At 48.8% G+C, this 18629-nt stretch overlaps 1 protein-coding gene across 1 annotated transcript; it reads left to right on the top strand.

The window, feature by feature from the left end:
- Positions 1-2: 2 nt before the first annotated feature.
- On the top strand, positions 3-17788 carry KIF4A (kinesin family member 4A). Its single transcript, XM_064669552.1, has 30 exons — positions 3-235; positions 308-422; positions 1060-1250; positions 1509-1601; positions 2730-2896; positions 3092-3186; positions 3355-3474; positions 4487-4662; positions 5225-5286; positions 5943-6078; positions 6541-6599; positions 6763-6868; positions 7532-7597; positions 7874-8059; positions 8458-8561; positions 8791-8935; positions 9394-9504; positions 10048-10131; positions 10710-10823; positions 10993-11148; positions 11648-11742; positions 12167-12296; positions 13041-13211; positions 13579-13686; positions 13890-13958; positions 14030-14131; positions 14807-14956; positions 15283-15399; positions 16347-16469; positions 17037-17788. Exons 1-30 carry the CDS (start codon positions 113-115, stop codon positions 17220-17222), a joined length of 3660 nt encoding a protein of 1219 aa, XP_064525622.1. The 5' UTR covers positions 3-112; the 3' UTR covers positions 17223-17788.
- Positions 17789-18629: the final 841 nt, after the last annotated feature.

Genomic DNA, 18629 nt, shown 5'->3' with positions numbered 1-18629 from the left:
ACCGCCCGCGCTGGGATCGGATCCCGCCCGTCCGCGCTCCCCCTGGGCCCGCGGGGTCCCCGGCGCTGCCCCCCGTGCTGGTTCTCACGGCCCGTTCCGCTCAGGGCCGGCGATGCTGCGCGACGAGGACAAGGGCATCCCGGTGCGCGTGGCGCTGCGCTGCCGCCCGCTCGTGCCCCGGGAGAGCAGCGAGGGCTGCCAGAGCTGCCTCTTCTTCGTGCCCGGCGAGCCGCAGGTGAGACACCCGCACCCCCCGCTCCCGCACCCCCCGCCCCGGCTCGCTGTGACCGTCCCGTCCCGTCCGCAGGTCGTGGTGGGCAAGGACAAGTCCTTCACCTACGATTACGTGTTCGACCCCTCGGCAGAGCAAGAAGAGGTTTTCAACACTGCGGTGTCTCCTCTGGTCCGAGGCATCTTCAAAGGTCTGTGCCTTGTTTTAAGGGAAGAGGGTTTTCATCGAATCCCAGGATGGTTTGGGCTGGGAGAGACCTTAAAGCTCATCCAGTGCCACCCCCTGCCATGGGCAGGGACACCTCCCACTGTCCCAGGTTGCTCCAAGCCCCGTCCAACCTGGCCTTGGACACTTGCAGGGATGGGGCAGCCACAGCTTCTCTGGGCAACCTGTGCCAGGGCCTCACCGCCCTCCCAGCCAAGAATTCCTTCCAATATCCCATCTAACCCTGTCCTCTGGCAGTGGGAAGCCATTCCCCCTTTCCTGTTCCTCCATCCCTTGTAAAAAGTCTCTCCATCTTTGAGAATAACACAGTGAATTGATACTCAGCCCATCCCAGGAGCTGTTGGTGCTGCAGTGGGTGACAGTGGATGGCAGAACTTGTGCTGTTTCTGACCAGCTCTAGTAAAGCAACAGCCAGTCCTTAAAAAGAGCTGAAATAATCATTTTATCTGTGTTTTGAAGAGCTTTCCATTGACATTTTCATTGACTGACTGTGCTTGGATTCAGTGTGAACTGACACTTTTCTGGAAGGATGGTTTTCCCAGCTTTGTTCAAAGTCTCCTGTGGTCCCCACGTGACTGATCCTGAGCCCTTTGTTCCCCCAGGATACAATGCCACTGTCTTGGCCTATGGACAGACCGGATCTGGGAAAACCTACTCCATGGGAGGCACCTACACGGCCAACCAGGAGCACGAGCCCAGCGTGGGGGTCATCCCAAGGGTCATCAGGCTGCTCTTTGAGGAGAAGCAGCAAAGGCAGGATTGGGAATTCGTCCTCAAAGTTTCTTATCTCGAGGTAAAAGTTTTGGTTCTCAAACTATTATCAAGTTTTGAATTAAGTGAGCTTTGGGGCCTCCTCCTACAAGTAATAAATACTGATTAAATCCACACCTAAGGCTCCAGAAACTGGGTCTTACCAAACATATTTTTCTCTAAAGGTGACATGAGTAGAATGTGATGCCAGATTAGCCCTGATTTCAGCATCACTACCCCTTTCTCTGGTGGGTTGTTCTCCTGCAAGGCTGGTAACTGAGCTGCTCTTGTGCTGTTCCAGATCTACAACGAGGACATCCTGGACCTGCTGTGCCCCTCGAGGGAACGCTCCTCCCAGATCAGCATCAGGGAGGATCCCAAGGAGGGCATCAAGGTCTGCTGCCCTGGGGGATGAGGGGCTGGCAGGGCTGGGGAGGAGTGTGTGGGTGAAACAACTGCCTGACTCCCTGAACATTGCCCAGGGAATCCCTGCTCTCAAAACTGGGCTCCTGAGCCTGAACTTCACTCAGGACAACACCAAGAGGGTCTGATGTTCATGACAAAGCCACTTGCACATGCTGCTCTGACTCTGAAGGGTGTTTGAGGTGAATGTCTGAGGTGGTTGTCCTTGGGGTCCCTCCACTCCAATCCCTGCTGCCCTTGTGCTCCTCACGTGGCAGATGTAACGTGCAAAAAGGGGATCCTGAGGGGGAACTTCCAGTGCCCCAGACATTTTCTCAGCAGTTTTGTCCAGCTGTGTGTTTATAGCACAGTGCAGAGAATCCTTGTGCTGCTGCTTCCTCTGGGTCCCTGTTTTGTGGTTAAACTTGTGTCCTTTGCCTTTGCTCAGATGGTTTTAGTTAAACCCCATCGTCCTTTGTCCTTCCCTGACAGCTGCAGTTTGCAGTGGGGATGTTGGGTGTCCAGCTTGAAGCTGGAAACTTGGATCCATCCATTGACTTTATGTGTAGTTCTCTGTCATCTCTAAAGCACTGGGATGTGGCTCATCCATGTGTTGGGAGCAGCACTGGGATACAGGGAAACGAGCCCTCAGGGAAAGCACAACTTTCCAAGGAGCACATCCAGCCCCTACTGCTCATCCCCTCTGGGACCTGTGTCCCTGAGAGCTGTCTCCCCACCACTTTATCCACACAAATCCCCACTCCAGCAGCCAGTTTTTTCCTTCATCTGCCTGGGACTGGCACAACTTTCAGCTCCCAGCTTGCCCTGGGATACCTGGGGGCAGCTCTGGATTTCTCCATGGATCCCAGGCTCTCAAGCAGGTACAGGAGCTTGGGGGCAGGGTGTAGGAGTAGGAGAGATGATGTGACTTCATGTCACTGATGTGAAATTCAGGACAGGTTTTTCCTGGGAAAAACCACCCCAGGCCTTTAGAGGTGGGACATTCTTGGGAAGGGAGCTCACCTGGTCTGGTACAGCCTGAGGTGGAGGAGGATTTCTCTGGACTAAGCTGGGATGAAGAGGAAGGAGAAGATCCATAATGCTTTTTTCCTGGCTACAGATTGTAGGGTTAACTGAAAGAAATGTCACCTGTGCCCAAGACACTGTGTCCTGCCTGGAGCAAGGGAACAATGCCAGGACAGTGGGATCCACAGCCATGAACTCCCAGTCCTCACGGTCCCACGCCATCTTCACCATCTGCATCGACCAGAAGAAGAAAAATGACAAGTGAGTGGGATTGTGCAGCCACTCCCAGCAGCTCTTGGGAGTTACCTGCCAAAAATTCCATAATCCTACTCCTGGTCCTGCTCTGAGCTACTCGAGGCAGTTGTTTTGTGTCTGTCTCTGGTATTTCAGCTCCTGGGCTGCTCCTTTCCTGACTGCACTTTACTGAGAGAGTAAAATAATGTATTTCTGCCACAGGAACTGCAGTTTTCACTCCAAACTACACCTGGTGGATCTTGCTGGCTCTGAGAGGCAGAAGAAGACCAAGGCTGAGGGAGACAGACTAAAAGAAGGTCTGTAGGCAAAGGGTCAGCAGAGCCTGGGTTTCTAATAACTTTGAGGATAATAAAAGAGCAAAGCAGTTCTTTAACCCTTGCAATGCCCTTTTTGAACCTTCTTACATTTTATTAAGGGCAGGAAATGAGCAGTTTTTAGCTCTGCTCACTGGGATCTGTTTGCAGGGATCAACATCAACAAAGGCCTCCTCGCCCTGGGGAACGTCATCAGTGCTCTTGGGGATGAGAACAAAAAGGGTGGGTTTGTCCCCTACAGAGACTCCAAGTTGACAAGGCTGCTGCAAGGTAAGAGATAGGTGATGACAAAGCCTAAATCTGTGTTTTAAATAACATGATGCACCTTAAACAAAGCAGGAGAAAACCCAAGAGCCACCAAACCACAGCTCAGAGCAGGAGCTGCTGCTGGCAGAGGGATTCATTTACTTAAGTCCTCTTCTCCCTGAAGCCAGACCTCTCCTGAACTCTTTATTTTTAGGTTGCAAATGCAGTGATGAGCTCCTAAATGAGTCCTGCTTTCCTGCAGTTTCTGACAGGAGGAGAGGAGACATATTCAGAGCATATTTTTGGTGGGGAAGATGAGAAGTCAAGTCTGGGAGCAGAGATCTATTATTGTACCTTAATTATAGCAACTTACTGGATGATATCACAGCCAGAATGAAGCTCAAGCTGTCTGTGCTTTCCCTGGGAGCCTCATGTTTGATTTGCTTCTTAGTCTGAATATCTGGTCTTTGTGGTACTTACTTTTCAACAGTTGTAATGATATTTTAATACATTTATCTGAATTAACCTTTCACATGGGCACAGCTTTGGTAATTAACTTACTGGGATGTTTATGGTAGTAAAATAATTTGGTACAAAAACTCTTCAGTATTTTCCATAGCTGAGAGTCCTTAATTAAAAACTGGATTTTGCTGCATGTGAGGCCCTTTTCTCTGATCAGTAGCTTGAAGTAGCCAATGTGTGTTAGTGTAAAACTGAAGGAGGAAATGCCATGCAGTTCTTAGCCAATAATTCCTTAAATTGAAGAGAATTCTGATGTCTGGATATTCATGGAGGTCTTGAGTGTTATTAGTGGGAGAAGGGAGGGGAAAAACCTGAAAGAGCTGAGACATGACTTTGGTCTTCCATAAACCTCTCTAATACAGAACTGACTGAGCAGAGGAGAAAGTAATGACAGTGACCCAAACCTACAGCTGGATATTGTATTTTGGGGATGCACTCGGGGGGGTTTTAGTGTCCTGATGATGGTGTGTCTCACTCTCTGAAAGCTTTGCTTATCCTCTGTTTTCCTCTCCAGACTCCCTGGGAGGGAACAGCCACACCCTGATGATTGCTTGTGTGAGCCCAGCAGACTCCAACCTGGAGGAGACCCTGAACACTCTGCGTTACGCTGACAGGGCCAGGAAGATCAAGAATAAACCCATTGTCAACGTGGATCCCCAGGCAGCTGAGCTGCACCAGCTCAAGCAGCAGGTGCTGTGGGGCTTCCTCCTGGAGGAGGGTTTGTCCTCTTAGTTCTGAGCTCAGGAACCAGCAAGGAAAGGCACAGGGTGCCCAACCACACCAAGTGTGCAGAACATATTTAATGTGCATTTCTCTGGGTGCTGGAAAGAGAATATAAGAGCATTTCTGTAATGTTACAGCAGCCATTCAATGCCAGACAAAAAGGGGGGTGGTGGTCTGATTTGCATTTGCATTCCCTTTCACTCGACAAATCGTTGCCTGGCCAGGCTAAAGGCAAAATTAGAAATACAGTGATGGTTTGGTGCCTTCCTGACATCTCCTGCCTGTGCCCAGCATGGAGTGGGAAGTGAGAGTGTTCCTCTGGTCACTCCAGAGGGAAAAGAAGGCAGCTTTTGTTTTAGGAGTGAATTACTTGAAATTCTGGAGCACCATGGCTGCTTTCCTCAGGCAGTGGTAAAACAGAATTATGGAGCAGGTGACTCAGAAAGACCAGGGATCTGAATGATGCTCCTTCAACCATCAGGTTAGTTTATGAGAGAGATTTACAAGCAGGAATTATTTGTCTTTCCAGGTCCAAGAGCTGCAGGTGTTGCTGCTGCAGGCCCATGGGGGGACCCTCCCTGTGTCTATCAAGTAAGATTTGTTGTTCAGTGCTCAGTGTATTTGGTGTCTGGCACAGAAAAGCCTCTTGATATCTGCTGCTCCAGGAGGTGCTGTGGAATGAGGGGAGAGCAAACTGGTTGCTTTTTTTCCTCTCTTTTTGTTCTTTTTGTCGTGGTTACTGGAATTCCACAGGTCATTTCACTTTGTAGCAAACCTCTTAAGATTGCAAACATCCCTTGCAGGAAATATGAGAGGAACCAGGCAACATGTCCTAAGTAAACATTTCTCAGACCCATTCATGACTTTTATTCAACCCTCTACCCCTAAATGTAGGGCACCTCCATCCCCATTGTTCTTAAAAGCACCAAATGCAGGAAGGAGATGGATTGTGTAGTTGTTGTCTTCTGAGGGTGCTTCAAAACCCAGTACATGCAGTTTAACCTGTATTTGGAGGTTCAACCTGTATTATAGAGGTGTCCAGGGCCAGGCTGGATGGGGCTTGGAGCAGCCTGGGCTAGTGGAAGGTGTCCCTGCCCATGGAAGGGAGCTTGGAAATAAAAGATCTTTAAGGTCCTTCCAACCCAGACCATTGTGGGATATTCATTATAAATTATTTAGGAAACTTGGAGGTGATTTCCATGCTGTTACAAACCATGTTCACAACCAAAGTGTCCTTGCTCTTTCAGCAACCTGGCACCCTCTGAGAACCTTCAGTCCCTGATGGAGAAGAACCAGTGCCTGATGGAGGAGAACCAGAAGCTGAGCCAGGGGCTGAGTGAGGCTGCTGGACAGACAGCACAGATGCTGGAGAGGATGATCCTGGTGAGATCCAGTTACCAAGGAGAGCATTAAGTTGAAGTTGAATCAATAGCAGGTCCTGCACTAATGGCATGTTGGGAATCTCTCTTTGATGTTCATTTCACATTGATTTCAAGTCAGTCAGAACCAAAAGTCTGCCAGAATCTGGCTGCCTATAGATCTGTGACTTCAGTGGGGAAAGGGAGCCATGAATCTTTCAGCTCTTCTGTTGCTGTAATATTTTAAATCTCAGCACTTGCACACTTGTGCTCTCTCTTTTCCACCTTGTTTTGCTTCTATTGTCTTGTATATTCCTGGAAAAAACTGCTGTTAAATCTAAACAAACTAGTGGCTGTGATCATGCAGGACCTTTCAATGCATTGATTTGCCACACATTACCAAGATCTCTTTTGGTACAAATTAATTAGTTGATTTCTGGCTTCTTATCTTACTTCTGCAATTCAGTGTAATTCTGCCTTCCCTTAGACAGAACAAGAAAATGAGAAGATGAATGCCAAGCTAGAGCAGCTCCAGCAACATGCTGTGTAAGTGTGTGCACACCCTCCTGTGCTGGGCAATTACCTGGGATAAACTGGATACAAACAACTGGTGTTTGTTCATCCAGAATTAATTTGTCTGTTGAGTGGGGAAAGTTGTTCCTCACTGGAATGAACGTGCCCTGGGTTTGCTCCCATGTGTGCACTGCAGGTGCAAGTTGGACCTGCAGAAGTTGGTGGAGACAGTGGAGGATGAGGAGCTGAAGGAAAATGTGGAGGTGATTCGTAACCTGCAGCAGGTGTTGGCTGAGTTCCAGGTAAGGCTGGATCCAGGGAGGGAGGAGCTGTGTTTACACAAGTTTGCTGGTGAAATCTGGGATTTTCCTGCTGATCTGCTCAGCAGTGGATTCCACTCTGCAGAGACTTTGCTGAAGGAGCCCAGGAATTGTAAGCATGAAGTGGCTTAATATCAACTTAAAAACTGTCCTGTTGTGCTTTCAATGCTGCAGAAAGGCCACTTGTGGGAGAAAAGGAAGAATCTCCATAAAAGATTCTGATAGTGGGAGATCAGCATGGATTTATGATCCATAAGTTGGATGGAGTGTTATGAACTTGGCAGTTTTAATGAGAACACAAATTGCAGGGATCTGAAATTGTTAAATAAAGGTTGCCAGATCTTTGTCTTAATGAGGTCCTTAAACACTTATTGAGGAACTAGACACTCCCCCCATTCCCAGGCTCAGCTGGCTGCCAAGGCTGGAATTCAGGGAAGGCTATGAGGAATGGCTTGTCCAACTAGTCCAGGAGGAGTTTGGTTGTTTTATTAAAGGAGGAAGACAATGGTTTCCCCTTTCCAAAGCTTTCTGTCCAGACCAGAATCCCATTATATTTTGTCATAGTGTACCAACAGACTGGTTTTAGCTTCATTTTACTTCCTCTTTCCCTTTTCACCGAAATCTTCTTTTCCTTGTCCTCTACAGAGCGAAAATGCTGCCACAGCAGAAGCTGCTGCAGAGATGGCAAGCCCTGAACAGGAGGCTACAGGTGTAAGTGAGGGGGCATTAGCAGTGCAGGTTTTTATCTCCTCATCACTTTTATCTGTCCCTCATGCTCATTTTCTAATCCAAATGCTTGATAAATAATGTGTCACTCTTGTAGGAGCTGTTTTTTTAAACTCTTAATTGCTCAGTGTGTTCCAGATCAATAACTTGCTCTCATTCTGAATACCCAGTGTAACCAATGAACTCAAAGTGCTCTGCAGGATCTGAGATCATTCCAGAGCTTTGGATTGGCCTCTCCTGCTCACTTGGTGTCTCCTCTAGGAAGCAGAACTGGGCCAGGATTCCAAGAGAGCTTCAAACGACTTCACCACCCAACACGCCCTTCGCCAGGCCCAGCTGTCCAAGGAGCTGCTGGAGCTCAACAAAGCCCTGACTCTGAAAGAGGCACTTGCCAAAAAGATGGCTCAGAATGATAATCAGTTGGAGCCCATTCAGTCCCAGTACCAGGTAAACTTGACATCCTTCTTGTTCAGTTCCTTTTTTCCAATGATTGCCAACCCCCCCATGCTGGGGAGGGGAGGGAGGGGATCCTCCCTCTCCTGAGCACATTCTGAGTTGGGTCTGTTTATTCCTCATCTGGGTCACTGCCCCCTTGGGCAGCTTCCCCTGCTGTGCTGGGCTCTCCCATCTTTGGAATTACTCCAAAATCACTTTGGCACAGTGGTTCTGTGACCCACCAAAGCTTCAGTGTCTGAACCAGCCCTTGTGACAGTCACACTGCTCTTATCTAAGAGCAGTCTGCTGATAGCAATGTGGATTCTCAAGGTTTCTCTGTGCTAAAGCTTTGTCTCAGAGTGTATTTTCAAGGCTTTTCTTGGGAGGCTGACTAATCTTGTCCCTCCTAGACTAACATCAGGGATCTGGAATTGGAGGTCAGCAATTTGCAAAAAGAAAAGGAGGAATTGGTCCTTGCTCTGCACATGGCAAAGAAGGATATCAACCAGGCCAAGTGAGTGTGACTGTGTTATGTCTGAAGATCCAGTGTCTTGTGTTTCTATCTATAAAGTCTCTTACTTGATGTCCCTCTGACATACCAGGATGGTTGTATGAGCTGCAGAGCAGCCTCCTGTGGGCTTTCAGCAGCAGGAAAGGTGATAACACACAACTCAGTTTAACTTTTCTTCAGGTGTCTGAAATTGGAGAGTGGGGGTTGTTTTTAAGGGCTGGTTCCTTCCCAGGCTGAGCGAGCGGCGGCGCAAAAGGCTCCAGGAGCTGGAGGGACAAATCAACGAGCTGAAGAAGAAGCTGAGTGAGCAATCCAAGCTCCTGAAGCTGAAGGAATCCACGGAACACACGGTGTCCAAACTGAACCAGGAGATCAGGGTAACCCATCCTAACTGCACTCCTGGCTGGCCAGTGCAGACAGAGCAGCTCCCACCCAGGAATCACTCCCTGTCTGCTCTGTCACACTGAGAGCAGCAGTTTGGGCACGATTCCTTTGGCCACAGTTGCTGGGGTAGCACAACAGGCAGGTGACTGCTGAGATTTGGAGGTGTAAAATAAGTCCAAGGGATCTTTTGGCTCTTCTAAGAGCCTCAGTCAAATCACTTGGCTTCACTTTGATTTCCCTAAGCTGTGCATGTTTGTGCCTTAAATGCCTTCCCTTTATGCCTTAAATAATGAATCCCTGGGTTTTAGCACTTGGAGAGTGTCCTGAGAGGGAGCACACTAAGATTTCCCACCTGCCTCTCCCCCCACCTGACAGACACAAGGGAAATGCAGGTTGAAGCTCCCCAGGATGTAAATCCTGGACAGTTCTTCCAGCCTCTTGTGTTTTTCAGGAAATGAAGCACCAAAGGGTCCAGCTGATGCGGCAGATGAAAGAAGACACCGAGAAATTCAGGCAGTGGAAGCAAAAGAAGGACAAGGAAGTGATCCAGCTGAAGGAAAAGGTGAGCAAACAACCCCCCCCCAGACTGTACCACCCTCCCAAGAGTAGGACAAATCAGTCAAGTGTTTACTGCAAGGCTTGTTTAACTGGAAGCAACTGAAAACCAGCTGGGAATGCTTTGAAGAGAAGGTTGGTTCATATGGCTGCCACCTTTCACCAGTTGTTGTAAATGGACTTGTGGCTGGAGATCCTAAAGATGTTGGCACAGTTGTGACTCAGCTCTGAGGCAGAAGGCAAAAATATTCAATATTTGAAGTATTTAAAGTTGTAGGGTTTGGCCCCAGAATGGGAGGTATTTAAACTTTCAAAGGAATATTGAACCTGCAGGTTCATGAAATCCAGCTGCTTGTGGCACCCAGTGTAATGGACAGCAAACATCTGGAGTTCTGTCCCACAGCAGTTCTTACCCCTCAGTGCTTTGGGATCTTCAGGGTTGAACTTCTGGGCTTCAGTCTCATCCAGCCTTTAGGCTCCAGAACCTTTGTCATGGGAAATGTGGAGCCCAGGTGACTTTTCCATCTGTTTTCGTGTTGTTTCCCTGCAGGATCGTAAGAGACAGTACGAGCTCCTCAAGCTGGAGAGGGATTTCCAGAAACAGGCCAATGTCCTTCGGCGCAAAACAGAGGAGGTGAGGAACCAATGTCTCAGGGAAAGCCCTGAGCAACCCCGAGGGCTGCACAGTGGAGCTGGAGGATGTAATGGGACATGCACAAACCTCTTAAAGGCAGCTGAGAGGATGGAAATAAGAGCTTTTCTCTCTGCAGAGAAAACCACACTTCTGTCTTGTAACCTTTGAGGGATCCTAGTTAAATCTGCTCCTTAAAGGCTGAATTCCACTCTGGGCATCAGGCTGCTCTGGGAATCCATTACAGATGGCCAGGCTGAAGCGTGAAATGAATTTGGGTGTGGATATATTAGGTTGCAGTTCAAAATCCTTTCAAAGTGGTTGTGTCAAAGAAATGCATCTTGCAACCCTCATTTGGGATGTTTTCTTCTACTTCTTAGGCCTAGAAGCAGGTTCTCCTTGAATCAGGAATCTCAGCTGAGGAAATAAGTTAAGGACTGGAGGCCTTGACTTAGTGATTCTGGTTTATTCCCTTTGTGCTCTCACCATCCCAGGGCCTTGCCTTGGCACTCCCTCGTGTTTCCAGCTGTTGCAGGTGAAGTGCCAAAGCTGCTGCTGAGCTCCTGTGGAATGTTTTCCAGGCAGCAGCTGCCAACAAGCGGCTGAAGGAGGCCCTGCAGAGACAGAAGGAGGCTGCAGACAAACGCAAGGAGAGTCAGAGCCGGGGCCTGGAAGGAGTGGCTGCCCGAGTGAAGGTGGGTGACAGTGGGTGTGTCATCCCAGCAGGGGAGAAACTGGGACTGGGAGGCTCAGGGGGGGCTGCAATGGGATTATTCCATGGCTCTAAAACACCTTCCCAGAGCAACACTCAGTCCTGCAGTTGAAGCTCCACTAAAACCTTTCCCGGTGGGTTTCCTGTTCCAGAGCTGGCTGGCAAACGAAGTGGAGGTTCTGGTGAGCACGGAGGAGGCTCGGCGGCACCTCGCAGACCTGCTGGAGGACAGGAAGATCTTGGCCCAGGAGCTGCAGCAGCTCAAAGAGAAAAAAGAGTCCGGGGAAAACCCACCTCCAAAGCTCCGGGTGAGGGAAAGGCCCCTTTCCCCGTCCCAGCCCTGGGGGGTTCAGCAACACTGGGGTTATTCTGATCCTCACTCCTGTTCCCTCAGGGGGGAGGGAAGGGGCTCCATCCTTGGCTGCCTTTCTGGGAGAAAGGCTTCATGTGGTGAAGAGGTGCTGAAGTGACTTGTTAATTAATGCAGTTAGGGAACATTTCTTCACTGAAGGGGCAGTCGGGCATTGGCACGGGCTGTGCAGGGCAGAGGTGGAACCACCATCCCTGGGAGTGTCCCCAAAAGGTGTGGATGTGGCCCTGGGAGTGTTGGGTGAATGGTCAGACTCGACCTCCGAGGGCTTTTCCAGGCTCAGTGAGGGCTGTGAGTGGGTCACACCCTTATCGAAGGCTTTGTGCTTTGGGGAAGGGGCCCTGGAATTGCAGCTCTGGAGAGAGCTGCTCCTCTGTGCTGGGCTGTCTAAAGGTGTGATTTCCTCCCCTGTTCCTCCCTTGGCTGCAATTCCTCAGAGAAGGACCTACTGCCTGGCAGAGCTGCAGTCCCCAGAGGTGGATCTCTCCATATCCAAGCAGATTGAAAGCCTGGAAACTGAGATGGAGCTCAGGTAAGGCAGTACCACAAAGCTGATCTGCACAGCCTTGCCTCTGGTTTTTCCCTCATTTCCATCCCAACTCTTCTGTGAAATTGAAAAAAAATGTAAAATATTTATACACTGAACTGGGAACAATGAGATGAGAGCGTGGGGTTTTCCTGGCTTAGGTTTCTCCATATTGTAGACATTACCTAGTCACTAAGACTGGAGTTTTCTTTGCTGTTTGTGAGCACCTCTGTATGAGGAAAACCTTCTCCCTTCCTTTGGGAATGTGAAGGGAAGGCAGAACTCCCCAGTGTAGCAATGCAGACTCCAGCTGCCCAATTAAGGCATCAAAATTGTAACTTCAGCTATTTCACCTGATATTCTGGGAACAGTAACTTTAGCCCTGGTTTTCTCTTGTGCTGTAACCCCAAATCCATGGATTCTTCCCCAGGAGTGCCCAGATAGCAGATCTGCAGCAGAAACTCCTGGATGCAGACAATGGGGATCGTGCCAAGCAGCGCTGGGACAGCATTGCCACAATCCTGGAGGCCAAATGTGCTCTGAAGTACCTCCTGGGAGAGGTAAAGGCTGGATTTTCCTGTTTTTTCCCTGAAAGCAAAGACTTTAAGTCTGCTTAGCCAGGAATGAACAGAAGTGACTAAAGGAATTGGAGTGGAGCACCCTTTTGTACTGGATGAGGTTTATTTCCCTCAAAATTTTGGATTAAAATATTCTGTACTGGGCAGTGAAATCCAAAAAACAGGGAAGAGGGGAATGGAATATATGAGGGTCTGGAGATAACCAGCTAAAGCTGTGCTTCTGAAAGGCTTGCATGGGAATGGGAAAATAAAAAAGACAAATTTTGGAAGTGAAAGAGAAGTACCTAAAAATACTTCCTGAACAAGCAGAGAAACAAGGGCAGTGCTGGCTGAGGTCAGGGGAACCAGGGGAATGGGTGTTGAGGTGGGAAAAGATGGGATAGAGGAGTAGGAATTGGGTTGATGTGGCATCAAGGAGAGAGCAAGTGAAGGACAGAATCCCCTGTCACTCCCTGGTGCTTGGAAAGGCAAAGAGTGAAAAGGAAAATACTCCAAGTGCTGCAGGAAGGGAGATGAATTTAGAACTGTTAACAAAATCTGCTCCCTGTTTTGCACTTCCAAACTGGTGGTCAGGTGTCTGACTCTGCATTTCCTCTGGTCTCCGTGTGGCTGGTGGCCAGTCCAGTTCCTGGGGTGGCTGGAAATCACAGAAATGCTTCGCCTCCAGGCTGCAGCACCTTTCCCACCATGGAATCCCTGACCCAAACGTTGCTCTTTGCCTTTCAGCTGGTCTCCTCCAAAGTCCAGGAGAGCAAGCTCCAGAGCAGCCTGGAGCAGGGCAAAGCCACCTGCTCAGACGTGCAGAAGATGCTGATGGAAGAGAGAAACCACATCACAGAGCTGGAGGCTGAGTTCCAAAATCAGCTTGTGGTGCAGGAACAGCAACACCAGGAAAAGGTAAAACACAAGGCATGGAAGTCTTGAACTCTGGGACTGATTTCCTAGGTCTGCTGAAAGGCAAAGGGGATGTGGTGAAATCAAGCTGGTGCTGTACATAAACTCAAATTTAGACTTTTGCAGATGATTAATCAAAAACCAAATCTCCCTATTCATCCTGGGCCCTGTGCAAGTTGCTTTATCAAGTAACTGTTTTCATGCTTTAAGGATGAAAGCACAAGAGCACAAGATCACTTTTCAAGTAGATCAGAGTGTAATAATGCTGGAAGTGGCAGAATCTTCCTAAAATTGCCAAGGCTTTTGATGCCTGGACTTGGACAGGTGTTCCTTCAGGAATTCCTACCTGTTCATTCTAACTTGCTTTTAGGTTCTGTACCTGCTCAGCCAACTCCAGCAAAAAGAGGCAGAAGAGAAGAAGTGGGAAGATTCCCTAAATGAGCAGGAGAAGCAGCTGCAGGAGCGACTCAGGTTCCAGGTACAGTGTCTGGTTGTGGCTTGGAGGGAGGGTGGGATCCTTTGGGATACCAGGTACTTGGAACAGGAACTTTGGAATGAGGGAGGTGCAGGAGGATTGTGAGTGTTCCCTTGGCAGGGGATAGTTGCTGTGCAGGTCTGAACAACCCTGTAGTTTTTCTCTTTACCTTTAATTAAATAAATTTCCTTTTGTCTTGCAAACAGGAGGAAGAGATGGAGAAAATGAAGGAGGAAAACCAGGAACTCCTCCAGGAAAATGACTCTCTGAAACAGGTAGAGCCTTGAGAGATTAATGGCTGTTGATTTCTGTATTTTGCAAAGCTAACTCTTTTCCCTTTTAACAGAAACTGCTGCTCCTCCAAGTTGTCAGTGGCCAGAAACTCCGGCACATCCAGCAAAGGCCACCAGAGTCTCCAGACTCTTCTTTTGATTATATCCCAGCCAAAGTAAGATCCTGCACAGTTTTCATGCTTGTGTTGTACCTGAGCTCTTCTCCAAAGTTAATCTTGGCTATTAGTAATTTGGATTCTTTCTCCTAAGTTGCTTTTTAGCAGGCAGCTCATTCTGCTTATTGAAGTTGGCCCCTTCAGTCCTTTTCAGAACACTCAGAACTACCTTGCACTAGTTTTTTGATTTTAAAAAAAGGCAACCAAACCCCCTAACATGTTTTCTCCTTCTCATTCTGTCTGACTCTACATCCTCCTTCACAATCCAGATGTTTTATCTGTAGCATTTCCAGTCTCTAAACTATGGACCAAGGAATGTGTCATAGCAAGTGTAACCATTGCCTTGCAAAGAGCCAAATCTTAGTGCTGGGAGGAAGAAATGATTTAAAGCTATGTGGGCAAGACTGACACAAATGTTTTTTGTCATGTGATATGACAAATATAACTCTGACTTCCAAGGATTTGTCACTTATAGGAGTTTAAATGGACTGAATTTTTAATCCTGACAATTTGATGGTTTTTCTCCTCCCTCACCTTCTTGGCTGGCTGAGGAACGGGAGTGTGGGGCTCTGAGTACCTCAATGAAATATTAAATCAGTACTGGATAAATATGAGTGAAATCCAAGCCCTGTGTCAGTCCTGCTGGTCCCTGACCCTCCTGCTCCCTGGCTGCAGCCCAGGGCCCGCCGGCAGACGACGGCCAAGCCGCGCGCGCCCAGCCCGGAGATGGACCTGGAGGAGCTGCTCTCTGACTCTGGGGACCTGCAAGATGCCGACTGGGTTCCTGCCAAAGCAGCCAGAGGGGCAAAGAAAAGCCTCACGGGGGTAAGATCCAGTGACCTTTGATCCAGGACCTACTAGGGAATCGCTGGCCTGTATCCAAGGATCTGTGTGAGTGTACAGAGATTGTAGTGTCTCCCCTGATCCTTTGGGATAACCTGAAGTCAGGGCCTGAGGAACTGAAGGTGCTCATCCTGGGGGTCCTGCAGCAAGAGATGGGTGTGGAGTGGAGGGATTTTATTCCTTATCTGGGATGCAGGACTGGCACTGAAACGAGGTGTGTGGCAGCTGGGGACATCCCTGTCCCGGAGCTGCCACCCCTGGAGTGGTGCCGGTGCCCCGGGCAGAGCAGGGATCCCTCTCTCCCGCAGTGCTCGTGCCGGGGCCGCTGTGGGAACAGGCAGTGTGGCTGCAGGAAGCAGAAGGTGGGATGTTCCAGCGACTGCAGCTGTGACCAGGCCACCTGCAGGAACCGGGACCACGCCCTGGTGAGTCCTGGGCTGGGCTGGGTGAGGGACCACCCGGGCACTGCTGGGCAGGGCAGAGCACTGGCACCCTTTATACTTCACTTAAGTAAAGTATTTCTTTTAAATAGTGGCAGTGTATCAAAATGTTTTATTAATATTTATACCTATATGAATACTATATAAGTAAGAATAGTGTCTGTGAGCATGTAATGCTCCTAATTAAAAAATAATACATATTACACGTTAGGTTATGTATGTTTTTAAATGGTATGGGCTGTACCTGTTACTGGAATAAAAAGAGTGGCTGAGACTGTACAAATAGATGTGTCTCTAGAAAAGAGTAAGCCATGAATGTGTGGGTGTAATACAAGTGTATGTAGACATATAATATGTCTTATGTATAATTTAGATATTATCTATAATTACATATGGTGTTATTTAACAGATATTTGGGGGTGTCACAGCACAGATTTACCTACTCCCAACTGTCAGCCATAAACCTAAAGACAAATACTTCAGTCTTTCTCTTGCACTCAGTAAATTCGAGTTGTGTCTTTGGCTTCGGACAACACAAAAGCTTAACCCATATTATTATTATTTATTATTATATTTGTATATTTTATTATTATATATTTATTTATTTATCTATAACTATATCAATCATTAAATATTTTTCTTTAAGAATGGAAGGGGTAATTTAGGGAGGGGGTTGTCACACCAGGAATGTTCATGAGCAACTGATGTTCACTAAGGCAGATATTTCTAGTGGGAATTCTGCTCTTGGATGTGAGATCTGAAGCAGAGACATCCCAGAGTACTTTAATTGACTATTTTATGATACCTGACCAGCAGGCAGCATCCTGGACTATGGAATGCTCACACCTGGAGGGCAGGGGGCTTGGGGAGCCCTGGCTGGGGGGAGGAAGGGCTGGATGTGATCCCAGTGCTCACTCTGTGCTGCCCCTCAGGAGGCCACAACGTGCGAGGACCCCCAGAGGGACTCGGAGGGCTCCTTGAAGCTGGAAGACCCCACGATGGTGAAAGCAGGAGAGAGTTTCTTCCAGCCCCTGTGTGTCACTCCAACCACAAAGGTATTCCAGGGCTCTGGGGGAGAGCTGAGGTTTTGAATGGGGCCAGTGAGGGATGTAGAGGGAAATTATCCAAGGGGAAAAGCTGCAGCTGGAACCCCCTGTGCAGCCTCCGGCTGACAAGGCAGCTTGTGTTGGAGTTCTGAGGGTGCTGAATTCTTGTTTTCACACTAAAATGTTGCCACACGGGCTTGCTCTGCTTTCCTGCTGCACCTTGCAGCCAGGAGAGATGGGAACTGAGGAGCTCGTAGGATAAAATCATCTCTGTCCATGTTCAGACTTACTGGTTTTAAGCTTACTGTGTTCTCTGACTTGGCTCATCTCATTTTGCCTCAGCTAAATAAATTCCCTTATCCTGTGGGTTCTCACTATTCCAACTGTTGTCTCTTCCTGCTCGGTCTTGGTCTTTTGTTAAAAAATTTATCTTTTTCTTGACTTAAGTGAAAAAATGAAGCAACTCTTGAGGTTGGCCTGGCAGCCCCTGTCTGTGCTGCCTCTGTGCTCTGGGCTGAGCTTGCTGGCTGCTCCAGCAGGAACCAATCCAAGGTTTCTGCCTTGCTCTCCCAACAGGTCCTGCAGGACATCACAGCCCAGGAAGGGCTCCAGAAGATGCCCAGCTCTCCTTCCTCCTTGCTCCTCAGGGACGAGGAGGCCCAGGAGAACCAGATCCCCTTTGTCAAGAGGAAGAAGAGGATGCTGAGCAGCAACATCAGCTTCTTCTCAGGCTGCACCCCCATCAAGGAGGAGTTTCAGTGACCTGCCCCAGAGCTTTCCTGACCCTTTAGGCCACATTCCTGGTGACTCTTGAAGGAACTGGGCTCTCCTGCTGCAGCAGGAGCCGGGTGCCTTGTGCCTGATGGCTCCTGCCCTCAGCCAGGGAGTCAGACACTGGGGGTTGTAGTTGTGTCTCTGTAAATATTTGTGTGTGGGGCCTGGAGGGAGGGGGACAAACTTTCCTCTGGAATTCCTGTAGGGAGTGGAGGTGATTTACCAGGTTGTTATTCTTGGCTCCCTCCCTCCTCCTGAGCTGTGAACACTAGGTACACTTTAATCCAGAATCTTGACACAACTCAGCCTTTGCACTGGAGATCTGGTCCTGTCTCTTCCCAGGGAGCCTGAGGAACTGTTCCAGCTGCCCTGGGAGATCCATGGAGTGAGGACACACTCGCTGTAGTCTTAAACCAGCACCTGCTCAGGGTTTCTGGCCCCTTTGAGCACTGGTCTGTCCTTAGTTAGTCAAGTTGGAAACTTGTCCTCTGTGAGTAATTTAGGAATTTTAACTCTGAGTTTTAGTTTCAATAAAGAAATCAGTTTAAAAACTGGCTCTGAATTTGATGATTATTGTTTGCACCAACCACTCCCCAGTCTGGGCTCTCTGGACTTGAAACTGGTCTGCAAACACTTGCAGCAGTTGCTGTACTGCCCCTGGGAAGGATTTCTTCCCAATATCCCAAGTTCAGTCCTTTCTCTGCTTTCCAAGCACATAAAGTCCCTGAGAGCTGCAAGATGTCTATTTTAACAAGATTTTAAGTTCTGAGGGCTTATGCCCTAATGAAAGGGTGCCAGTCCCATCTCACATCCCTTTCCATCCCAGCCTTCAGGCAAGGGCTTAAACCTGAAGAGCAAAGGCACAGCACAAAGGCAACAAATCCTTGTGCTGTGGAACAAATGCCTGTGGTTGAAGGGAACTTGTCCTGTGTTTTTTGCAGGATTAGGGAACAACCCCCAGGAGTGGGCGGGGAGCTGGGAGAAGGTTCCAGACACAGGTGTGGTACATTATGTATTAGAATCATGGAATATCCTGGGCTGGAAGGGACCCACAAGGACCATCAGTCCAACTCCTGGCCCTGCACAGACACCCCAACAATCCCACCCTGTCCCTGAGGGCATTGTCCCAACACTCCTGGCAGCCTTGGGGCTGTGCCCACTGCCCTGGGGAGCCTGGGCAGTGCCAACCACCCTCTGGGGGAAGAACCTTTCCCTGAGATCCAACCTGAGCCTGCCCTGGCACAGCTCCAGCCATTCCCTGGGTGCTGTCACTGTCACACGGAGCAGAGCTCAGTGCTGGCCCTCAGGAAGCAGCTGCAGCCCCTGACATTATTATATTAATGACATATTACTTGTGCATATTTAATATACTAGAGCAGGCAGTAACACAACTGT

Source organism: Pseudopipra pipra, chromosome 13, assembly GCF_036250125.1.
Source record: "Pseudopipra pipra isolate bDixPip1 chromosome 13, bDixPip1.hap1, whole genome shotgun sequence".
NCBI lineage: Eukaryota > Metazoa > Chordata > Aves > Passeriformes > Pipridae > Pseudopipra > Pseudopipra pipra.
This window is presented reverse-complemented; position numbering and strand designations above follow the sequence as displayed.